The 22,765-nt window shown below is 39.1% G+C and overlaps 1 protein-coding gene across 2 annotated transcripts; it reads left to right on the forward strand.

Annotated features, from left to right (window-relative positions):
• Positions 1-141: 141 nt before the first annotated feature.
• MFSD1 (major facilitator superfamily domain containing 1) lies at positions 142-21,788 on the forward strand (the record flags this gene model as incomplete). Of its 2 annotated transcripts, XM_079767091.1 has the most annotated exons (16): positions 142-407; positions 2,811-2,863; positions 3,709-3,821; positions 4,960-5,002; positions 5,560-5,627; positions 7,786-7,894; positions 9,434-9,536; positions 11,764-11,862; positions 12,287-12,398; positions 13,337-13,393; positions 13,740-13,896; positions 15,431-15,528; positions 16,066-16,178; positions 18,012-18,059; positions 19,593-19,650; positions 21,025-21,788. In XM_079767091.1, the coding sequence occupies exons 1-16, from the start codon at positions 245-247 to the stop codon at positions 21,026-21,028; spliced, it is 1,398 nt and encodes a 465-aa protein (XP_079623217.1). In that variant the 5' UTR covers positions 142-244. The 2 variants fall into 2 exon arrangements, with proteins under 2 accessions (XP_079623217.1, XP_079623218.1); XM_079767092.1 differs by lacking the exon at positions 21,025-21,788 and having other exon boundaries at positions 19,593-19,654.
• Between the last annotated feature and the right edge of the window lie 977 nt (positions 21,789-22,765).

Genomic DNA, 22,765 nt, shown 5'->3' on the forward strand with positions numbered 1-22,765 from the left:
AGGGACCGCAGCCCCACAGACACAGGTGGTCCAGCGGGAGAACACACTCAAACCCCACCTCTCGGGCTTCCCCGCCCGCCCCGCCCACCGCGTGATCACGTGAGCGCAGCCCGGCGTGACTTCCGCGGCGTCACGTGAGCGCCCGCGGTCACGTGCCCTCAGTCTTGTCTGGGCTCTGGTCTGGGCGACCCTGTGAAGTACCGGGCTTGCCGCCGCTCTTGCTTCTCGGTCTCCCGCGGGCGCCATGGAGGAGGAGGAGGAGGAAGCGCGGGGGCTCCTGGCCGACGGCCCCGACGAGGCCGGTAGAGATGCCGCCGCCGTCCCCGGGGCGCTGCCCGCGCTCTGCGACCCCAGGCGCCTGGCGCACCGGCTTTTGGTGCTGCTGCTGATGTGCTTCCTCGGGTTCGGTGAGCGGCCCGGCCGGGTCGGGCGGGGCGGACCGTCAGGAAAACCGCGACTGTCCCTCTCGGAGCCCTGAGATCCGCTCACACCGGGGCCACCGGGCCTTCGCGCAGCCTCTGGTGCAGCTCCTGGGCCTCCCTCCTTTCCCCTTCGCGTCCCCCATTCACACCTGTGGCGTCCACAGGTGGGGTCAGGGGGCTGCGCTGGGCCAGTTCTGTCCCTCGCTGCTCCTGGGCTCCTAGCCTCTCGCTCCCCGAGCCGCCGACCGGAAGGGATCTCCAGACCAAGTTTCCTCTCCTGGCGCTCGGTTCAGAAAGTTTGAACCACCTCTCTTCCCTCCGCTCTCCCGCTCCGCATGGAAAAGGCTTTTTAAAAAATCAGCAGTTTCGTAGGTAGTGTCATACATTGCTCTCCCGCTTTTGGAAATGGAGTGTGGCTTGCTGATAGCATCAGCGAGTAGCTGTGTTCTTCCTCTCCGCCCGGCCACTGCGGAGCAGTCGTGCTGGATGGGACTTGTGGTCGTGGCGGTGGTTGGTTTCACTTAGGAAATCTGAAGGCAGTTTCTTGAGATAAATTTTGAAACACCTTCCTGTGTTCCAGCAGCTAACTTATTCAGCAACTTTTCAATGTCTGTGTTAGTTTGGTATGGAAGTAATACTGTGTTCTCAGGGCGCTCACAGGAGCCGGTGTAATCAAGTTTTGGAGCATTATGGTGGGTAACTTGATGCTACTGCTGGGATACTAAGCAGGCATGGAGGATACTTTAGGCTTTTTTTTTTTGCCAGTCTTTTTGAGCCCCCCCTCCATTATTTTAAAAATTTGATTTGTCGTTCCACCTATCCACACATTCATTGGTTGCTTCTTGCCTGTGCCCTGAGCAGAGATCCAACCAGCAACCTTGTGAGCAACCTAGCCAGTCCCTTTTTGGAAAGAGATGCTCATCCATTAACTTTAAATCATGATACTGGTACCCCTTACGATAGCGATTAAAGCAGGAACTACAAGAAGCTGGTTTAGGAACAAAAAAAGAACAACACAAAACACTTAACATGACCTCTTTTGAAGTAGACAGGTCGTTTTTGGTAAATTATAGCTACTTGCCTGGGGTTTCAAAAGCCAGATTCATACCCTTCTAATGACTTTTTTTCCCCTCTTGAATCTGTACTTTCTAATATGTACTTTTAGAGAGAGTGGGACAATGGAGGCAGTATTATCTTGAAGCCTACTATAAATCTGTCAATTACAGTACTTTAGGAATAAAGCTCAGCGAATGAATGTCAAACCTCTCTCCACTTCTCTCTTATCCGTCAACAGACATTTTTATGTCTTTAATCCGTTAGAACTCTCTTTTATTCCTCTTCACTCCTGGCACCGTGTTCGCTAAGTTATTATATTTGGAGCATTCTGTTTATAGAATTAGAGCTCTTGTTTCAAATATTAGAGCAGTTAAACTCCATTCCTCAGCTCTCAAGATAAATGGTGATCTCGGGTAACGTTACTAGGAAACTGCTGACAAAGTTTGCGAAATTTTTAGTGTGTGTTTTCATAACTTTAAATAAGGAAAATGTAGTGCTTCATGAAGATGTCAAGAAAGGAATAGATATATGAAGCATCATGAAAATAAAGTGGAAGGACAGTTAGTTGTTGATTAACTTCATGGTTCAGGTTCCCAGTATTTGCTGTATATCAGTGGTTCCCAACGTGGAGCACACACCCCACAGGGGGGCAATTTGATTTTTAAGGGGGGCAATTCGAGAATGAGTTACTAACAGTGAATTTTTTGCATTTCTCATGGTTCTAGGGGCCTCACATACAGTATATAAATATATATTGTGACATTTTTATGCATTTCAGTTCTCTGTTATATGTTTTGAAACTTTATTTGCTATATTTTCATATCACTTCATATTATTGTGGGGTTTCTTTTTAACAATTTATTAGTGATTTCTTCCTCAGTACTTCAACTGTCCTTTCGCTCTTTTATTTTTCTCTTTCATGGATGCTTTCTTTGGAAGCTTGTTTAGACCAAGTTAATGGCCTTTTAGGCCTCCTCTATGTGAATAGGAGTTCACTTCTTTAATGATAAAAATTCTATGTTACCAGGGGGGAGGGGAACATCAGGATTTTAGAGGTGCTTAGGTGGGGCATGGCCACAAAAAGGTTGGGAACCACTGCTGTATATGCTGGCTAATATTGTAAGTGACTTGACATGTGTTCTCTGGATTATTTGGCTACAGCTTAGAAAATAATGATGGACGGGGAAAAGGTTCAAAAAATTTCCATAGTGTCAGTCCTCGAACCCCAAGTATAAACATTTAAAAATCACCATTTGAGTAGTAATTGCAAGTTGAAACTCTTCTGTGGATAGTATTTTTACTTAGAAAATATTTGTTCTTTCTTTTTTCTAGGCAGCTATTTTTGCTATGATAATCCTGCTGCCCTTCAGACTCAGGTTAAACGGGTAAGTTGATTTTTCACCTTTGTTTGCTTTAGAGAAGGTGTATTTGTTGAGGCTTCATTAGCTCTCAGGTTGCCTAGTCTGCAACAGTCTCCAGTGAGTCCATTTTAATATCTGTAGTCAACAAGGAGTGTTTGTGAGTTGGAATGAGTGGCCACAAGATTCGTTTATAGCACTCATTTGTAACTTGATATTGTTTCACACTCAGATAAATAATTATGTGCTATTTCCTCAGTATTACCGAAAGTATTAGGAGACTTTTGTTTGCCTTTCGCTCTCCCTTTGAGTAATCCCCTGACTGACAAATGATTTGGTAGTATGTTTTGTTGTTATTTTGTTTTTAAAACCTGGATACTGATTGTAGAGGATTGTCCATGTTGGTTTTGTAAAAATGAATTTGATAGTTCCAATTTCTTGTGCATTTTGATAGTCTCTTTTGTCTTTGGACAGGGAGAAATGCATAGATTGGCCCTTCACATTCTAGAATGAAAGGGAAAGACGGTACGAGTTAGTAGGGGGAGGCTAAGATTATTTTTTCCTTGTAGTGGGGAGCCCCAGTGCAGGTAGTATAGGATAATGAGAAGATAGACGTATGGGCAGATGCAGACAGAGGTGGTCTCCATAGTGGGGGATGTGAAATGGCATGCGGACCCAAGAAGCTCCCAGATGTGACCTTTTTCTGAGGCAGAGGCCATAGCTACCATGAGAAACCAAAGCAGTTAAGTGACTACAAATGGTTAAGAAATTCCTGCCCTACACAGAAAAAAAAAAAAAAGTTTTAATTTGTTAGTTACTAATTTTAACTGTTTGGAAAAAATAGTTTTTTGTGTGTTTTTTTTTTCATATAGGATATGCAGGTGAATACCACGAAATTCATGCTGCTGTATGCCTGGTATTCTTGGCCCAATGTAGTTTTGTGTTTCCTGGGTGGCTTTTTGATAGACCGAGTATTTGGAATACGGTAAGCTTGAAAAAAATATTTCACCTGTGGCTAAAATCTGATTATTAGGAAAACACAGAACTAAATTAAATTTCTAGAAAGAACTGAATAAGATTCTGTATTGCCGTGATAGTCTGCATTAGTATTTATTTAAAGATATTTTTATGTCTCTGGAATTGGTGTTTGAAACTAGGTTGGTATTTCAGTTAAGGCTGGGACTCGTGAAATAAGGTAGCTCAGATATGCCCCCATTTGGGATCAGGCAGGCCACGGTCCGAATCCCATTACTGCCACTTGCTCAACTTCCAACTCTTCTGAGCTGTTCCTGGCTTCCTGAGCTCCGTTTCCTTACTGGTAGGATATGGATAATAATTCCTGCCGTGCAAGGTGGTTATGAGGATTGAGATGGATGTGCAGTAACCAGCACATATGTAGTATTTGCCTCTCCCTAGTGAGGCTTTGTGCTTTTCTTAGGGCTGAACTTTGTGACCACTTTTATTAGATAGAAGGAATCACACTAAAAGCTTTGTTACTTTTCATTTTTATGATTGTAGGTGTGTTATTAGTGGAGGCTTTAAGAGAGGTGTAGACTGGGAATATTTTCAGGAGACAGAGGGCAAAATGATGAAGGGTCTCCCAACCATGTCTGGTGGAAAAGAATCGAAGAAACTGAGTGTTTAGACTTGGGGACTAACTTTAAAACATTTTGAAGAGTTAGGGTATAAAGGAAGAATTACATTTATTTTGCTTGATCTAAAGGGATAGAATTAGCTGGAAACTGTAGGAGGATAGATTCCACTTCGTATGTTACAGACCTTGCTCACTTAGGTTGACAGGATAGGGTGGACCATGAGTTGCCTTGGGGCCATAGTGGGTTTTCCAGTGCTGAATGCAGTGTGGCCATTTCCCCAGGGTGGAGAGAGGGCTTGAGTTTTGGAAGGACATTTACTTCTGTGCTCGTTAAGGACTCTTCTAACACAGGCATTTTATTACTCTGGGGAAACATTAATCAGATGTTCCAAGTGTAGAATCTCTGAGTAAACAGGTTTGTAACTGTATTAATATGGTTGATATTTGTCCTTTTAAAAGAGAGGGGTCAAAGAAAACATGACTGAAAGATGTGGTGACTGACATATTAACTCATATTCTCTTCCAACAGATGGGGCACCATTATTTTTAGCTGCTTTGTTTGCATTGGACAGGTAAGGAAGGCGAAAACATTCATTGAGTAAGTGATAGTGATGTGAATTCTTTTCTAATTCTGGCAAAGATGTCTTTATTGAATGCCTAACTCAGTGGTCAGCAAACTGCGGCTCGCGAGCCACATGCGGCTCACGAGCCGCGGTTTGCCGCTCTGTTGACTAATGAGTTTGCCGACCACTGGGATAGGGGCTTAATCACAAGGAACAACAACAGCCTGTAATTATTGGAATCGGAGTCTAGGTCAGTGGTCGGCAAACTCATTAGTCAACAGAGCGGCAAACCGCGGCTCGAGAGCTGCATGTGGCTCGCGAGCCGCAGTTTGCCGACCACTGGCCTAACTGAATTAAGCAAGGCTCACAAATGCCTGTATAGTAGAAGGCATAATTCATTTTAAGGCTTGAGACAGATGAACATTAATGGTTTCATTTCACAGATTTACTAACAAGGAATACTAAAATTATGGTAGAAGTTGTGATTCATCATAAGTTACTTATTTCTCTTGAATACCTTGAATTAACTTGAATTCATTGATTCTATGTTATATTCTATATTATAGGTTATTTTTGCTTTGGGTGGAATATTTAATGCTTTTTGGCTGATGGAATTTGGAAGGTTTGTGTTTGGGTAAGTTATGCATAATTTCATTTGTCCTAATATATTGTTTTAGTGGTCAGCAATCAGTTTATTAAGGTTATAAAAAATATTGTCTCTTATGGAGAATTACTTCAAGTCCTTGAAATGTAGCCACATATACACAAGACTGTTTATTAGTTGTCTTAATTTTCCTTCAAAGTAAGTAACAATTTTGAGTGACCATAGTTAATTTAACTGTGTGGGTTTAAGTATTAAATAGTTCTCCAGAAATGATGTTTTTCCTAGGTGTTTTGCTGTTCTGATATATTGAAGACTATGATTTAAACCTCATTTGTAATATGATAGTGTAGACCATCAGTTTCTAGGTTGGTGATTCACGGACAGTTTGCTGTTTCTTAGTGGCTAAGCACAGGTCCTTTTGAACCTGTTGAAAAGGCTTGAATGAGCAAAATACCAGTAACCTTAATGAATTTCAGTGTTGTTCAGTAAGCCCATTCTGGGTCCAGCCTTGGGCTTCCTAACCCAGATGAAATAACTTATTTAGTTTTTAACTTAAAAGCACAATTCATTTAATATTTTCATTTGTACCAAGGACATGTAGACACGTGACATACTCCAAAAACTGTTCTAAGGGAGAGAAAAGGAAACAAAATGTATATAAAAATAGAAAGGGATTCATATGGAACTGTGGTCAGAAGTGGCTTCACGGACAAAGTGGGCCTTGATATCAGTGTAGGGTTTGGATAAGCAGAAGAGAGGGGAACTGTTTTTGAACTAGGACGGAGAGGTGAAGAAGGCTCAGAGTTAGGATATGGAAGAGAAGCTGAAGGCCCAGGTGTGGGGCTGGTCAATGTGTAGAACTTACAGAAGGAAAGTAGGAGAACGGTGAATATGGAAGGTACGCGCCTGAAAAGTGAATTTTTGTGTTTTCACAAAGCATGGCTCACTCTTCACGTGAACATTTAAAAAAATACATTTTTTAATTTACTTCAGAGATAGAAACATCAATGATGAGAGAGAATTATTGATCAGCTGCCTTTGCACACTCCCCTCTGGGAATGGAGCCCACAACCCAGGCATGTGCCCTTGACCGGAATCAAACCCGGGACCCTTCAGTTCTCAGGCTGACGCTCTATCCACTGAGCCAATGTCAGGGCCAGCCTGATAGGTGAACCGGACTGAGGTAGGGAGGTGGGAATTGAGAAAAAAAGAAAGATAGGAAAGCGGGATGGGAGGACTGCAGGCCATCGACAGACTGCAGCAACTTTATTAATTGCGGAATGCCTTTTATACACAAACACTGAATGGGAGGTCAGTTAAGAGGAATGTACTCTCCGTTCCTCCCAATCTTGGAGATAAAGCAGAAAGCCAAATTCTCGGTAAATATTTACAGACTTCTGATAAGCTATGAAAGGCCTCTCTCATTCTGCTGACAATAGGAAAGTGCCATCAAAACAAGTCAGGGGACACTGCATGGGCAGGGGACTGAATCTTATCAGTCCCTTCGGGTGCAAGGACTCTGTCAGCTTACACCCGGTCTCCAACAAGCCAAACCAGCCCGGGCTTCACATGAACATTTATATGTCGCATAGATGGTGACGTGGTAACCCAGAGTCCTTTTCTTGCCTGTCGTGGTTATTATCGCAGCATATCAAATTCCCCAAAGCTCCGCAGTGGATTCTGTGGGTCAGGAATTTGGACAGGGTACAGCATGGACAGCTTGTCTGTGCACCTGCTGTCTGGAGCCTCAGCTGGAAAGCTGCATGGAAGCTCTGGGCTGGAGTCATCTGAGAGCTAGTTGATTCACTTGGCTGGCACCTGGCTGGGACGGCTTGAAGACTTGCACTGCTGGCTGCAGTGCCTGCGTGTGGCCTCTCCGTGGAGCATGGCTTGGCTCTCTCACTGCATGGTGAACTCAGGGTAGTTGGACTTGTTACGAGGCGGCTCAGGGCTCCAAGTGCAAGTGTTTGATGAAAAAGCAGATTCATCTTTTATGACCCGGTCTTGGGGGTCACACAGCGTTACATTTACCAGAGTCTAAGGTGGATTCAGGGGAGGAGGCAGCGACACCACCATCTATAACTGTTACCATCTTCTTATGGACAAAGGGGTGTCAGAGCTTTAAACCTGCTGCTGCCTGTAGTATTTCTTCAAAAGCTTACTTTTTTTTTCCTTTTCCCACTTTTAGGATTGGTGGGGAGTCTTTAGCAGTTGCCCAGAATACATATGCTGTGAGTTGGTTTAAAGGCAAAGAACTGAACCTGGTGTTTGGACTCCAACTTAGCATGGCTAGAATTGTAAGTATGACAAACCTAATGAAGCCAAATAGGAAGCACAGGATTGAATATCACAGGGATCTCTTAAAAATTACAGGGTGAAGTGTTGTGTATGACAGACTAGGTATTGATTTGTTAATATATTTCTCTAGACCACAGTATAGCATATACCTTACTTTAATTAAGGCATTTCTAACCTTACTTCCCTTAGAAACAGTCTAACATAGCTAAATGAACATTAATTCAGAGAATCTGAGCATTGTAATGGATCTTAACAGGTTTCATTGTCTAGATTACAGGATGAAGTGTTGTGTATGACAGACTAGGTATTGATTTGTTAATATATTTCTCTAGACCACAGTATAGCATGTACCTTACTTTAATTTAGGCATTTCTAACCTTACTTCCCTTAGAAACAGTCTAACATGGCTAAAAGAACATTCGTTAATTCAGAGAATCTGAGCATTGTAATGGATCTTCACAGGTTTCATTGTCTAATGTCTTACCCATTTGGGCATCCCTGCTGTGAAAGTCCTCACATACCGTCATCTCCTGGCTCTGCTTGCCTATTTTCAGTGGTCGAAGCTCACTGTGTGATGGGGCAGCCCATCGACTTCAGTTAACTTTATGAAGTTCAAGTTCACATAGAGATGCATCTACATGCACATGTAGCTCTTACTGATTGCTCCAAACCTGCCCTCTGTAGTTAATGTCTACCTCCTCGCTGTGCACCAGCATTTTGCTTATGAAGACAGCTCTTGAGTTCTTGGTCAGACAGGCTCATTTCCTGTGGTCGGCTGTTCCTTACGCCCGGAATGCTGTTCCCCAGATGTCCTCACAGCTAACTTCCTCCAGGCTTTTACTCCAAAGTCACATTCTCAGTGAGGCCTCTGCCTCTTTATATTCCCCTTCTCTGTTTTATATGTTCCCCCTTTTTTTCAAGCATTTTTAAGCACTATTTAATATACTACCTAGTTCACCTCTTCTACCCACCCTACTAAAACGAAAGCCGTATGAGAGCTAAACATTTTTTTTTTTTGTTCTGTTATTGTTTTTCTGACACCTAGAACAGTGACTGACATATAATTAGGGCTCAGTAATTGCTACATGAATGAATAAACGAATGAGGATGTTATCTATAACTTTTACCATCTTCTTATGGACAGTCAGAAGACGAATTCTTTTTCACATGTCAGTTCCCGGAAGAGCTGTGCTTTTTCTGAGCTAAGGTTTATTTTGCCATCAGTTCCCTGTGAATTTTCTAAGTCGAGTTTCATTTTTTGTTTTGGCTACTAGGAAGTTACAAATGTACTGTGCTATTTTGAATACTAGCATTTTCTATCAATTGGCATTTTTTGTGTGTAATAATCTCATCAGTGGTTTTATTTTAGTTTGTTAGTTTTTCCTTTTCTAATGTTTTTTAAAAAATTTACCTCTGTTTAATCTTAGTCCTATATATCTATTCTCTAAGCCGCCTCACATCCTAGTTTTTGAACAAGGCAGGGCGATATATATATAAGAGATGGGTTGATTCCCCCCCCCACCCCCCCTCTCTTTCAGGGAAGTACAGTAAACATGAACCTCATGGGATGGCTGTATTCCAAGGTTGAAGCTTCGTTGGGTTCTGCTGGTCACACTACCCTTGGAGTCACACTTATGATCGGTTAGTGAATCCTGATGTCCCATGTTCTGTCTCTTCTGAACACGTCATAGGAAGTATCGCGGCAGAGAGGAAGGAACACTGAATGAGGGTTAGACCACGTTGGTTATAATTTTGCCTGCACAATTCATGAGTTCTTTGACCTAATTAGATATAGCGAGGCATTCATGCTTTTGTTTTCATTTCTACTTTCTTAAAAAAAGGAGGATCTTGTCCTATTCTTGTCTACTTAAGCATTGGACTGATGATTAACTGAGAGCCTGTATGTGAAAACTCTGAAACCATCAGGAATTTAGAAATGTAGAGCTTAGATTTTGTAGAGATGATACAATGTGGTGGGAAATCCACTAAGTTGGGGGTCAGGAGCCTGAGTTTTAGTCCTGGCTCTGACAGGTCAGTCACCCTGGACAAGGAAGTTAACCTCTGTGTCTCAGTTTTCCTTTCTGTAAGATTGCGGGTATTGGGCCAAAACTGTACAGGTTCCTCCTGGCCCTAAGTTCTCTTAGCTGAGGCTCCACTGTGCTGGTGGCTGGGCGGGTCACTGAGAAGCGAATGAGGCCCTCTGGATTCGCCCCCGGTGCTTCTTCTCTGAGCAGTGAGTTTGTCTACCTGAGCCCCATGGTGTGAAGAGGGCTGCTTACAGAGCCCTAGAGTGACCTGTGAGATGGGGTGAATGTCGTGTGCCATCTTTCATTCCTTAGAATTCCTTGATACAGCCTGGTAAAAAGAGGACAGGGGAGTGGTAATCCTAAACAGGAGACTCGTACCTAGAGACTCCTCCTCCTCCCACGTCTCCTCAAATCCTTTGCCTTACTTAAACCCTCTTTCTTACTCTCAAATGCTCTTTAGTATTTCTTCTAGTTCCCTCTATGATGGAGAGTTTGAGAATGTTAAAGAATTTTAGAGCTAGAAAAGGCCTGTGCCATTATGAATCAAAGTCTCTTTATTTTACAGATGGGGAAATTTAAGCCCAGAGAGGTTAAGTTCTGTGCCTAAGATCATTCAGCTTGGCCCTAACCGGTTTGGCTCAGTGGATGAAGCGTCGGCCTGTGGACTGAAAGGTCCCAGGTTCGATTCCGGTCAAGGGCATGTACCTGGGTTGCGGGCACAACCCCAGTAGGAGGTGTGCAGGAGGCAGCTGATTGATGTTTCTCTCTCATCGATGTTTCTAGCTCTCTGTCTCTCTCCCTTCCTTTCTGTAAAAAAATCAATAAAGTATATTAAAATAAAAAAGATCATTCAGCTTGTTAGTGGCAGAAACAGAGCTAATGTCTGTCTGTCACTTCAGCAGTTTTTCAACTGGACCATATTTTGTCAGCCAGTTAAAGATGCATTTATTTTACTAAACTTTTAATTTTTTTAAATCCTCACCTGAGGATATGGGCGGGGGGGAGAGGGGAGAGAGAGAGAGAGAGAGAGAGAGAGAGAGAGAGAGAGAGAGAGAGAGAGAGAAGAGTAACATCAATGTGAGAGAGAAACATTGATCAGTTGCTTCCCATATGTGGAACCTGAAACCTTAGAAATGTGCCCTGACCGGGAATTGAACCTGCAATCTTTTTGGTGTGGACAACACTCAACTAACTGAGCCACCCGGCCGGAGCTACTAAGTTTCTTTGTAAAATTCTTGACGAGTGCAAACTTGATTAATTATCTGGTTTACAGTAGTTATATGAGGTCAGCGTTAGTGAGTAATGCTGAATACGCATAGGAAAGAGAGTCTGAGTGAGCTGTGCGTGGGAAGGTGGGGCTCTCAGGCTGCCAGAGGTTAGGAGCAAGGGTGACGGACTTTGGGAAGGAATCAGGAGGAAGATGAGGTGATCACAGAATCAGACTTTGCTTTTATAATCCCCTCTCTCCCCCGACATCCACTAACAGTTGGTGCTTAGACTGAATTAAGAAAGTAGGACTAATTTGCTAGCCTGGTTATCAGCTTTCTTCCATTTGTATTCTGTATTAGAAGAGTGGACTAGTTTGTTCTAATCTTTTCCATCTATTCTCCAACCTTCTACTGGGAAGTAATATAGTCATAGTGACTACTGTTTGTTGAATGCTTACCATGTACTCTTCCCTTCCTTCTGTCCTCACTTGTAATTGTGGGCTTTTCTTACATGTGTCGAAATACTATCCCCTTTGGTTGCTAAGTTTTCCGGCTGTTAATGGGATGTGCTGTGTTTTAAGGAACCTTCAGCCTGGCTCTCTTTTAAAAATCTCTCTTTTTTTTAAATTATAGGGGGTATAACCTGTATTCTTTCACTAATTTGTGCCTTGGCCCTTGGTTACTTGGATCAGAGAGCAGAAAGAATTCTTCATAAAGAACAAGGAAAAACAGGTGAGTCTCAGTGCGAGAAGAGTGGGACTTTGGGGAATTATGGCCTTTTTGAAATAATGTACCATTATGCAAGTTCCCAATGCAGTGTTGTAAAACCTAGTGAGGCTTAAAACATGTCTTTTGATCTCTTATTTTGAAAACTATTTCTGTTTATCTAAATTTTGGGGTACATGTTCCCCCTTATATGTTCTTTGTATATTTGCAAAATGACGCATGTTCCTCATCATTAGGTAGGTAGATACTAATCTTAGATTTTGCTTTTTCTAATGTCTTTTTAAGTTATCCCAGAAACTATGTCCCAGTTATTTACTGAGGAAAGTGTCTTTCGACTGAATTGCAAAGGTTAATCACTTGATAAATGGAAAAATAATCTTGACTTGTTATGTAAAATTATACTGATGGCCTCTTCCCTTTCTTGTCTAAGGTGAAGTTATTAAGCTAACTGATGTGAAGGACTTCTCCTTGCCTTTGTGGCTCATATTTATCATCTGTGTCTGCTATTATGTGGCAGTGTTCCCTTTCATTGGACTGGGGAAGTGAGTATTCTCTAGCATTCCACTTCTGTTGACTAAATTATAATGAGATTTCAATCACATAAATGTAATTGTTTTAGCTGTTAATCTTGCTTCTCTACTTATAGTTTATATATACACAGGAATTGTTTCATATCCTGGGATACAACTGATTTTCTTAGCTTAAGGCTTAGTATTATTTAATATATTTTTAATATTTTTTGAAGAAATACCTAATAACAGTTTTTGATTCAAAATATTGGTTTATTTTACTGCTTGATTTTAGGTTAGTATTTTTTGAAATTTCCTCTTTATTCCTTGGTTAGGAAGCCTCTTATTAAGAATGGAGCCAGCATATTGGCTTGTAGTGATTGGGCATATTTTTATTTCTTAGGACTGGAATTTCTCCACATTCAAATTCAGGATTCAAATCAAATTTTTCTTGCTTTATCTTTTACCTCTCTGTCTATTTTCTTTAGCAGCTGCTTAAACAGAACAGTGTGTGAGGGAGAATGTGTTTATGGGGGGTGTGTATTTCTAATAAAAACCTTAAAATTCAGGCTATAATTCTAAATAATTTGAGACAAGAACTCTATGCATTATATAGCAAAAAACCTGGTCAGTACTGCTTTTATGGAAAAGGAACTCTCTTAATTCCCTGTGGTAGTGCATTTGGTTTTCTGAACGTGTGTGTACTGTTTGTGGTATATGTAAATAGGGGAAAAAATAGGCATCAGTATATTTTATTTAGTTAGTGAAATATTTATATAAACACTAAAGTTTTAGCCAGTTACTTAAATGTGAATAATTTCAAATAAGGTGGGAAAATAGTATCAAGAAGGAAAAGTTGACTAAGCTTAGAATTATTTGTATTCAGTTTTTGTTCTGCCTTTATTAAAAAACAAAACAGAAAACAGAGTAGTTCTCTCTAAAGTGCTTATTTCTCTCTCTCTGTATTTTAGAGTGTTCTTTATAGAGAAATTTGGATTTTCTTCCCAGGCAGCAAGTGCTATTAACAGGTATTTCATTAATTCTCTAAGTGCTTATTGTGTGCCTAGTGTGGGTCTTTAATTATAACCCAATGTTATAAGACATATGTGATGTAACATCCACAGTGTGAAATCAAAATTAAATTGGGACTTGATCCTGAGCGGCCATCTTGCATTAATGGAAAGCCAGAGAAGCGTTGGACCACTCTTTATATCTTTATATTCCTATTTACCGGTGACCATTTTAGAAGATTGTTAAACTAAATGTGCTAGGGTTTGCTTTGCCTAATGGATTTAGGGACTTGGATTTTTTTTTTTTTTTTTTGGTAGATGGGATACATTTCATTAAATAATATCTTTTATATTCTCTGGGCAGCATTGTATATGTCATATCAGCTCCCATGTCCCCAATATTTGGGCTCATGGTAGATAAAACAGGGAAGAACATCATCTGGGTTCTGTGTGCAGTGGTGACCACCCTTGCTTCCCACATGCTGCTGGCCTTCACGCTGTGGAACCCTTGGATTGCTATGGTAACGTGGCTGTTCACACCTGGGGGGCTCGGGGCTTCAGGGAGGGCCCTATAATTACATGTCAGGAGCCACTCAGCTCCTCCGATAGCAGTGCTTTGTGACAGTGGGGAAAACAATGAGTTGATTTCAGTGTCTACAAAATAACTATTTTTAAAGTGCATAAATATTAATTATTAGTGCATAGGGTATTTTTAATTTCATTTGACTCATTTGACTTATTTAATAGAGTAACCTCAATGCCAAAATAGTATCTGAAATAAAATAGTCTTTTGAAAGCCAAAGTGCTTACTAGTTCCATTTATTTTTCTGTACTTCATGAAAAGTTGTCCATCATAGGTGGCAAAAAAAACCCCCACAAAACTACCGGCCCAATATCCATGATTTACATCCTTTTGTCTTTTACGTTTAGTAGGTCAAAAAGTGATAAGGAATTCATCAAATTTTTGTGATTGTTCTTCAGAGTGTCATTTTTAAGACCACAGGCTGAAGTGCTGTTTTCCTTTTCTGTTAATAAAAGAATATCTTGAACATATATAGGGCGGGGCAAAAGTAGGATTACAGTTGTTCTTATGGAAAGTAATACAATAATTAATAAATAATAATACAAGAGTAAACTCTGTTTCGTGTGCTCACAACTGTAAACCTGCTTTTGTCTTTGTGCACTAGGTGAGAATTCTGTAGGACAGGTTCCTAGAAGTAGAAATGCTATAGTAGAGGCTTTGCACAGTTAACATCTTGGTAGATATTCAGTAGAGCTCTATCATCATCAGTAATATAAGAATGTATTTGTTTTTAGTATTCTTGTCATTGTTGGATATTGGCATTATTTTAATCTTTGCTCACATGATAAGTATAACTCTTAATTTTAATTTAAATGATGAAGTTCCCTTTTTAATTGAAGAAAAATGATGCTGCCTTGGTTGTTTAACTTGTGATTCCTAGTAAATATTGGAAAATTACCTTGCCTAAAATATTGACAATAATTTTTTGCAAATTAGCTTTGTTTTCTTTCTTGGTTCTTTATTTTTTTAAAGCAGTGGTTGTTTTTTTTTTAAATATTTTATTGATTTTTTTACAGAGAGGAAGGGAGAGAGATAGAGAGTTAGAAACATCGATGAGAGAGAAACATCGATCAGCTGCCTCTTACACCTCCCACTGGGGATGTGCCCGCAACCAAGGTACATGCCCTTGACCAGAATCGAACCTGGAACCTTTCAGTCCACAGGCTGATGCTCTATCCACTGAGCCAAACCAGTTAGGTCATTGGTTTTTTACTGTACCTTGGGCCCAGGCAGTTATGTACACATATAAATAATGTGATTAAGACAGTGTGCATGTAGTTTTTCATTAGAGGGATACTTGTAAGGGAGGGCCAGGACATTTTTGGATTAAATATGAGTTTTAACCTGATTACAATAACATTTGCATGAAGATTCGTATGTTAGCTAATATGTCACTCTTCCTAATCTGCATCAAAGTCAAGTCACTTTGGTTAGTGTAAGACTTTTACCCTTTTCTGTATTACTTTCTATAGAGTCTCCTGGGACTCTCCTATTCATTGCTTGCCTGCGCATTGTGGCCAATGGTGGCGTTTGTAGTTCCTGAACATCAACTGGGAACTGCATATGGCTTGTAAGTATTTGTACCGGGAATTACGTAATGTCTCTCTCTGCTGTACCAACTTATTATATGAAACTCCAGGTCTCCTGAATCTAGTCATCTGTAGGCTTCTGGGACAGCTCTAAACCTGGAAATAACTAGAAAATTCAGGTAATCTGTTTATGCTTAACTTGGAGCAACGGAAATGCTCCAGCAAGGGAGCTGGAGTTAAGCTAACCTATAGAGGTAATTGCTGCCATTATCATCCCACTGCCTGTTTATCTGAGGGCTTCTCAGTGAGAAGTTGAGTTCTGGTTTCTGACCCAAAAGGCAGCAGGAAGTTGGTATTCACTTGGTTTTGAGTTCATAGTGCACTTAATAAGGCAAGCTCCCCTACCTTTGAGCATGAAGTCCAGTAGAGGAAATAGTCATGGATTTTTAAAAAATCTCCGGTTGAAAATGTCTCAACACTAATACTATGTTGTTTATAGATACTGATATTTGTAGTGAATTGTTCCTCTATGAAGACTTTTGAAATTAAAATGTGTTTTTATATTTCTTCGATTGCAGCATGCAGTCCATTCAGAATCTTGGGCTGGCGATCATTTCCATCCTTGCTGGCATGATACTGGATACTCGGGGATATTTGTTTTTAGAAGTTTTCTTCATTGCTTGTGTGTCTTGTAAGTGTGCCATGTGGCAACATTTGTATAGTTTCTTTTAACATGTAGCAGAATGTTCTTATTTATGCTTTTAGGTGTTATTGTTACTTTCTGTTTTCCCTTCTTTTAAATCAAATATCTAAGATGTAGCTCTCAGATTTGCCTGATTCTTAGCCTGTGCATTTTGTATTTTTATTGATTTCAGAGAGCTTCCAGCTGGTGACTTTGTAGTTCTCTGAAGATTCACAGGCATTTTTCAGGAGATTCCTATTCTTAAAGGCAGCAGTGGAATATGTGTTATCTTCTGTTTTAAATATTTACATTAAAAAACAAAAACATTTTCTCCTTTAAAGTAGAACCATTTGAAGGGTCCTAGGTGTGAATGTGTGGATATATGTGTGATTTATTGTGCTCAGGGTTAATTGATCAGGCAGTTTTAAATTATTTTTATTCTTAGTCCTTTTATGTAATTTTTACCTGTAATGATTTGTTGGTTAAAAATAGCATGTGTTAGAATACAGTTGAAAACTATAAACATAAACCAGCATTTTTGCTTTGATTGTCTTCACCATACACAAATTGTGTTCATCTGAAAAAAATTCTCATATAATATATTAAGATGCCTTTTATACTTTGATAACATGTATTTAAAATGGCAAACCCCAGTGAAGATATTATCAGGCTTCATTTTCATTTACAGGGAATAATGACTATACTTGAAGTATGGTGTTTGCAGAGAACTGCTTATGAATAGCCTGAATACATTTTATCTCATATTTTAGAAATAAGCACACCAAATTAAAAAAAAAAAAGCTTTATTTGTTTTAAAAAAGTGAGTTATTTAAGAGTTTAAAAAACGGTCATGAAAGTGTTTTTGTCTATTTTTTTAAAATATATTTTTATTGATTTCAGAGAGGAAGGGAGAGGGATGGAGAGATAGAAACATCAATGATGAGAGAGAATCATTGATTGGCTGCCTCGTTCCCTACTGGAGATCGAGCCCACAAACTGGGACTGTGCCCTTGACCGGAATTGAATGTAGGACCCTTCAGTCCACAGACAGATGCTCTATCCACTGAGTCAAACCAGCTGGGGCTGTTTTTGTCTACTTTTAATGCTGCAACATATGGTTTAATTTCAAGCTGCAGTTTCATATTATTTGGTTCCTAAACCAAAAAGCACATGATTTTAAAATGTTTTTGTTGCCATGTTAATTTTAAGTAAATTAAGTGGGCCTCACCTATTAAGGTAAAAAGCCAGGCACCTGACTTTCTTTTTTTTTAGTTTTTGAGTATTTATTTATTTATTTATTTATTTATTTATTTATAAGGCATTTGACTTTCTGAGGTATGAACTGACTCTGGGCTTCTGGGAGTCTCATGACATATCCTAATATTTGATTAATTTATAAAATGGACATGTTATTTTCAGACCTATTCCCCCCCTCCACCCCCCCCCCCAAAAAAAAAAAATAAAAATAAAGATTACTTCTGTTTGGCTCTCTGTAAAAAAATAGTCTAGGGGCTGGCAGGAGTTTTGGGGAAGTGCTGGGAAGGACCAGCACTTGTAAGTGAGAGGAAAGAGTGGCAGGGATGACCCGTGGGTGGGTCCGTCCCCTCTCCTGTGGGTGTCTGCTTCTCCGTGTCTGGCCTTGCCATCCCTGAGCTCAGGCAGCCCCTGGAGAGAATGGTGTGTCACTTATTTTTAGTGCTTTCAGAAAAATAATGGAAATAGTGATTTTACTTTTAAATGCCAGTTAATAAAGATTTATTTGATTTGTCTAATTTTACTTTGTAATTATGATTACATAGGAATCATTGGGTCCTTTGTTTTTTCACTTCTTTTCACTTCCAGTGTCACTTTTAGCTGTGGTCTTACTCTATTTGGTGAACCGTGCCCAAGGTAAGTAGAAGTTCAGGCATTTTCTTCTTAAACCGCGATAGATAATCTTGTGGGGTCACTGGGTAGCCTGCATGCCTTTCTAGAAGCCAGTGAGTGCTTTAGCTCAAGTATAACGACATTCTGTCCATAGTGATGGAAACGTTTCATTATATAACTAGAGGCCCGGTGCACCACGGGTGGGGTCCCTCGGCCTGGCTGGCTATTGGGGCCATTCGGGGCTGTCTCGTCCAGTCCTATAGAGGTGGATTGGGGCTGGCCGGCCAGGGAGGGACCGCGGGAGGTTTCTGGCCTCTCGCCCAGTCCTGATCGGCCAGACCCCAGCAGCAAGCTAACCTACTGGAGCTTCTGCCCATGATGGTCAGTGTGCGTCATAGCGACTGGTCGAACAGTCAACCAAACGGTCGACTGATCGGTCGGACACTTAGCATATTATGCTTTTATTATATAGGATTATGTATTCTGGACCTTCATGTTCATTAAAATTGTTGTCATGTTCTTTCTGGCTTGTTCAATGTAAGTTTTAGAAAATTTTAGATTTAAAAAAATATATATTTTTATTGATTTCAGAGAGGAAGGGAGAGGGAGAGAGAGATCGAACCATCAATGATGAGACAGAGTCATTGATCGGCTGCCTCCTGCACACCCACACTGGGGATTGAGCCTGCAACCTGTGCATGTGCTCTGACCGGGAATCAAACCATGACCTCCTGGTTCATAGGTCAACGCTCAACCATTGAGCCATGCAGGCCGGGCTAGATGTTGTTTTTATATTAGCATAAAGAAGTATTTTAGCATAAAGATGCATTTTTTAAAAATATGTTCTTTATTTATTTTAGAGAAAGAGGGAATTGTTTCAATGCTCAATCCCTGAGCCACACTGGCTGGGCCATAAGTATTTTAGAACCTAAAGCCCTTCCTGTGTTATTGTCTTATATTAAAAAAAAAATAAGTAAACAGATTTTCAGCTGAAATTTTCATTTTATGGTTGAAAGTGTTTGATATAGAATGAGAAATTGCAGATTTTTTTCTTTTGCGAATATATGTGAACTACATGCATTTGTGCTTTGTGTGTGTGTGTGTGTGTGTGTGTGTGTTCTTTATAAGATTTTGATGTTTCCTCTATCAATTTTTTCTAACTGGCTTATCCTTAATGGTTGTTTGTTATGTATTTAGAAGAATGTATACATGTGCTGTTTACATAATTTCAGGTCTTTTCTTTAATTTTTCTAAATTTTCACTATTACTGAATATTAATATAATGTCCCAATTAAGAAAACCTGAGGTAATACATAAGTTCAAACTTTAAAAAAATGCTAAAGTTAAGGAGTGATTACTTGTCTATAAGGATTTAAAAATAAACTATTTTCCCTTGGTACGGTTCCAGGAGCTAAACTATTTCTTTCTCATCTTTCATAGTATATCAGTGCAAATGTATATATGTGTGTGTGTGTGTGTGTGTGCTTGAGCTTGCGTGCTTGTTTGAATTTTTATAATAGTTATATTGAAAAGATTCTATGCTTATTTGTGTTTTAGGTGGGAACCTAAATTATTCTGCAAGACAAAGGGAAGAAATGAAACTTTCTCATGCTGAGTAAGTATTGAAAAAGAGAACAGTTGTCTTTATTTTGAAAATCTTGGACATTAGCATTGTATTTCAAGGTATTAGGATTGGATTTTTAAGAAATTAGTCTTTTTCTTGTGTTTCGAGAGCTAATGATCATCTCTGGAACTATAACAATGTTCTTGTTTGTGTCAGAAAATTTTAAAAGGTGGATATCAAAGTCTAAAATGAAGGCAGGGTGGGAGAATTTGGCTTTAAATTGCCTTCTGAGAGACAGAGATGTGTAGTATTTGTAATTTATTGGAGCAAAGGCCTTTGTCCTAAGTTTCTCTGTTGAGCTCACCCTTCAGTTCTTTCTGATGTTTTCTTTTTTCTTAACTAGTTGAGATCATTTTTCATTTTTTCTTGGTGCTAACATGCTATTTTGTGTTCTTTGACTCATTTGGAACAAATTAAAGTATATAGTGTGTTTTAAGTTAAATTAATTTTTTTCATGAGTATATGCTACCACCTAATAGTGATTCTACATGCTACAACATAATGGTGATTCTATTTCCTATTATTTGTACAACATAATAGTGTATATTATACACTGTTGCTATAACATAATAGTGATTCTGTTTCCTATTCTGATTTTTTAGACAGTGAATACTTTTTCACTTTAAAAATTTATTTTTAAATATATACCATTTAATTGTAAGTTTTGTGAATTTTGAATAAGTTAAAATCTGGTAGAACAAGGCTATTTAGTTCCGGGGGTGATTCTTGGTCATGTCAAATTACCTTTTAATATAGTAATTCTATTTCTAGAAATACATTTTAAGAAAATAATCAGAAGTGTTGTGAGTTTTAAATATATTTACGATACTTTGTTTATTATGTAAAAAAATTGGAAATATCCCAAATGTCCTATAATAGGGAAATGGTTAAATATATTATGATATACCCATATTGTATGTTTTTAAAATTGTTTTAGAAGGACTTTTAAAGTCAGATATTTAACATGCTATATTTTAAGTAAGCAAAAGATAAAGATGCAGATAGAATCTAATTTAATTATTTTTTAAAGTATGCAAGCAAATATTTCTTAAACCTATTATTTGTATATAATAGAAAAAATATGAAAATAGGAAAAAATGAAAGAAAAGCCCCCAAATATTAACAGTTCTGTTTGAATGGTAGGGTTATAAGAGTTTATTTTTCCTTTGCTTTTCTATATTTTCTAAATTGGTCCTGTGTTACTTTTACAATCATGAGGAGTTAAAAGATTATTCAGCAAAATGTGGACTCTCAATATTTGGCGCTATGTGTTTTGTAATGCTTATGGTTTTTATTCTGTAAGCCAGATGGGGCTTTGTGTTTTTTTCTCCCCTTTTTGATAATATATTGCATTTTGTTTTGCAGATGAGAAGTTTAAATGACTGTGTCATGAGAGTGGGCTGTACACATCATTGATCTGAAAACCTCCATTAAAAAATTATATAGGGTTTAGTCAATAGAAAAAATAATGGTCTGGAAAGTTATATTTATATTTCAAGTACACCTATTTCTAAGTATATTTGTGAGGACTGTTTTACTCTCTGTCTTTTGTGTGTTGCTGAAGAATTTCACTTCAGAATAGCCTAATCAACAGTGAAGTTTTGGAAATTGCTCTGGGACTTGCCGGTGAATTTCAGTAAGGACAGTAAATAATGGAGATCATTGGATTTATATTGAGATCATTTTCACAAAGTATATCTTAGAGATATGGCCTTTTCTTTATCTTAAAGCAAAAAATATTTTTTTAAAGCTTTTGAGGGGGTACAAGGGATGTTTTATTATAGAGTAAACTACGGCACTTTAATAGACATTCCCTTTTGTAATAGGGACTATTTGAAAGGTACTCGATGAAGTCTCTTCATTTTCACAAATAGATTGTGTTCTGCTCTTTTTACTTATGAGACAGGTTGCCGAGTGGTGACCCTTTTGAGCTTCTCTCTCTCTCTGTTACTGAGCACCTTTATTACTTAGGGACATAAGTTTGTGGTATGAACTTTCTGTACAGTTTTTTAGTATAGTCTAATTAATTACTGAAAATGTCCTTTAAATGATGATAATTCCATTTCTACATGGATAAATAAAAACATTGTAGAAGGAATCTACATGATGCCTTCTAACTTTTGAGTTTTTTTTTAAAAATCTTAAACCACTGATTTTAACTCTTATTTATGTGGAAGATTATAAGAAAATCTGTGTTGGAATAAAGAAAATTTACCTAATTATTCATTGAAAGATTATGGGGATTAGCTTTTTCTCCAGTATAGGACCTTAAAGTGACATTTATATGTTTTTCACATTAAATAAAATGTGGATATGAACATTTTCTGACAGATTTAAATACTTTTTAATTGACTTATTAGTCTTAGCATATTAAAGTCAAGGACTTTTTCATGTATTTTGCTATCTATGGGCACGCAGATATTTTAGACAACAACTATTAAACTAATGAATTTAGCTGATTATATTGTTTAAAGTACATGGCATAATATTGTATGCCTAAAGTTTCTGGGACAGATTGAAAGCACATTCCTTTTCAGGGTAAGTTTACTTTCATCCATGTTTCTGATTTACAGTGCATTGTGTCATTATTCAGTTGTTGGTTCTGTGGGCTTGACTGCCCCTGTGCTTGATCTAGCCCCTGGCGAGTGAATGCTGGCCTCACAGCTGGGGAGGGTGCAGGAGGTCAGCTGCTTCTGCTGCCAGAGGGCTGTGGTCTGGCCCTGCCCTCATCTTTCCACTGCCTCTGTGCCCAGCACAGTGACCTGCTTACATTGTTTTCAATTGAATCAGGTTCCGTCCCTTCTCAGGGGCTTTGCCCACACTCCCTTTGCTTAGAATATTTTGTCCAGGATTCTCTATGACCTGGTTTCACCTTATTTCCAACCATCTTAGCCTCAGCTCAGAACCTGTGGGAACTAATTATTCCTATGGGAACTAATTCCTGTGGTCTTGGAAAAACCCTGTACTTTTGCTTCTTAATTTACCTGAGCCTATAATGAGGAATTTGTGATGGTGTGGGTTTCTGTCTCTTCCTTTAGATTGTAAGCTCCTTGAGGGCAAGAACTGTGTCTGTTAATGTTAATGATTGCGTCGATAGTGTCCAGCA

The sequence above is a fragment of the Cnephaeus nilssonii genome, assembly GCF_951640355.1.
Source record: "Cnephaeus nilssonii genome assembly, chromosome: 3".
NCBI lineage: Eukaryota > Metazoa > Chordata > Mammalia > Chiroptera > Vespertilionidae > Cnephaeus > Cnephaeus nilssonii.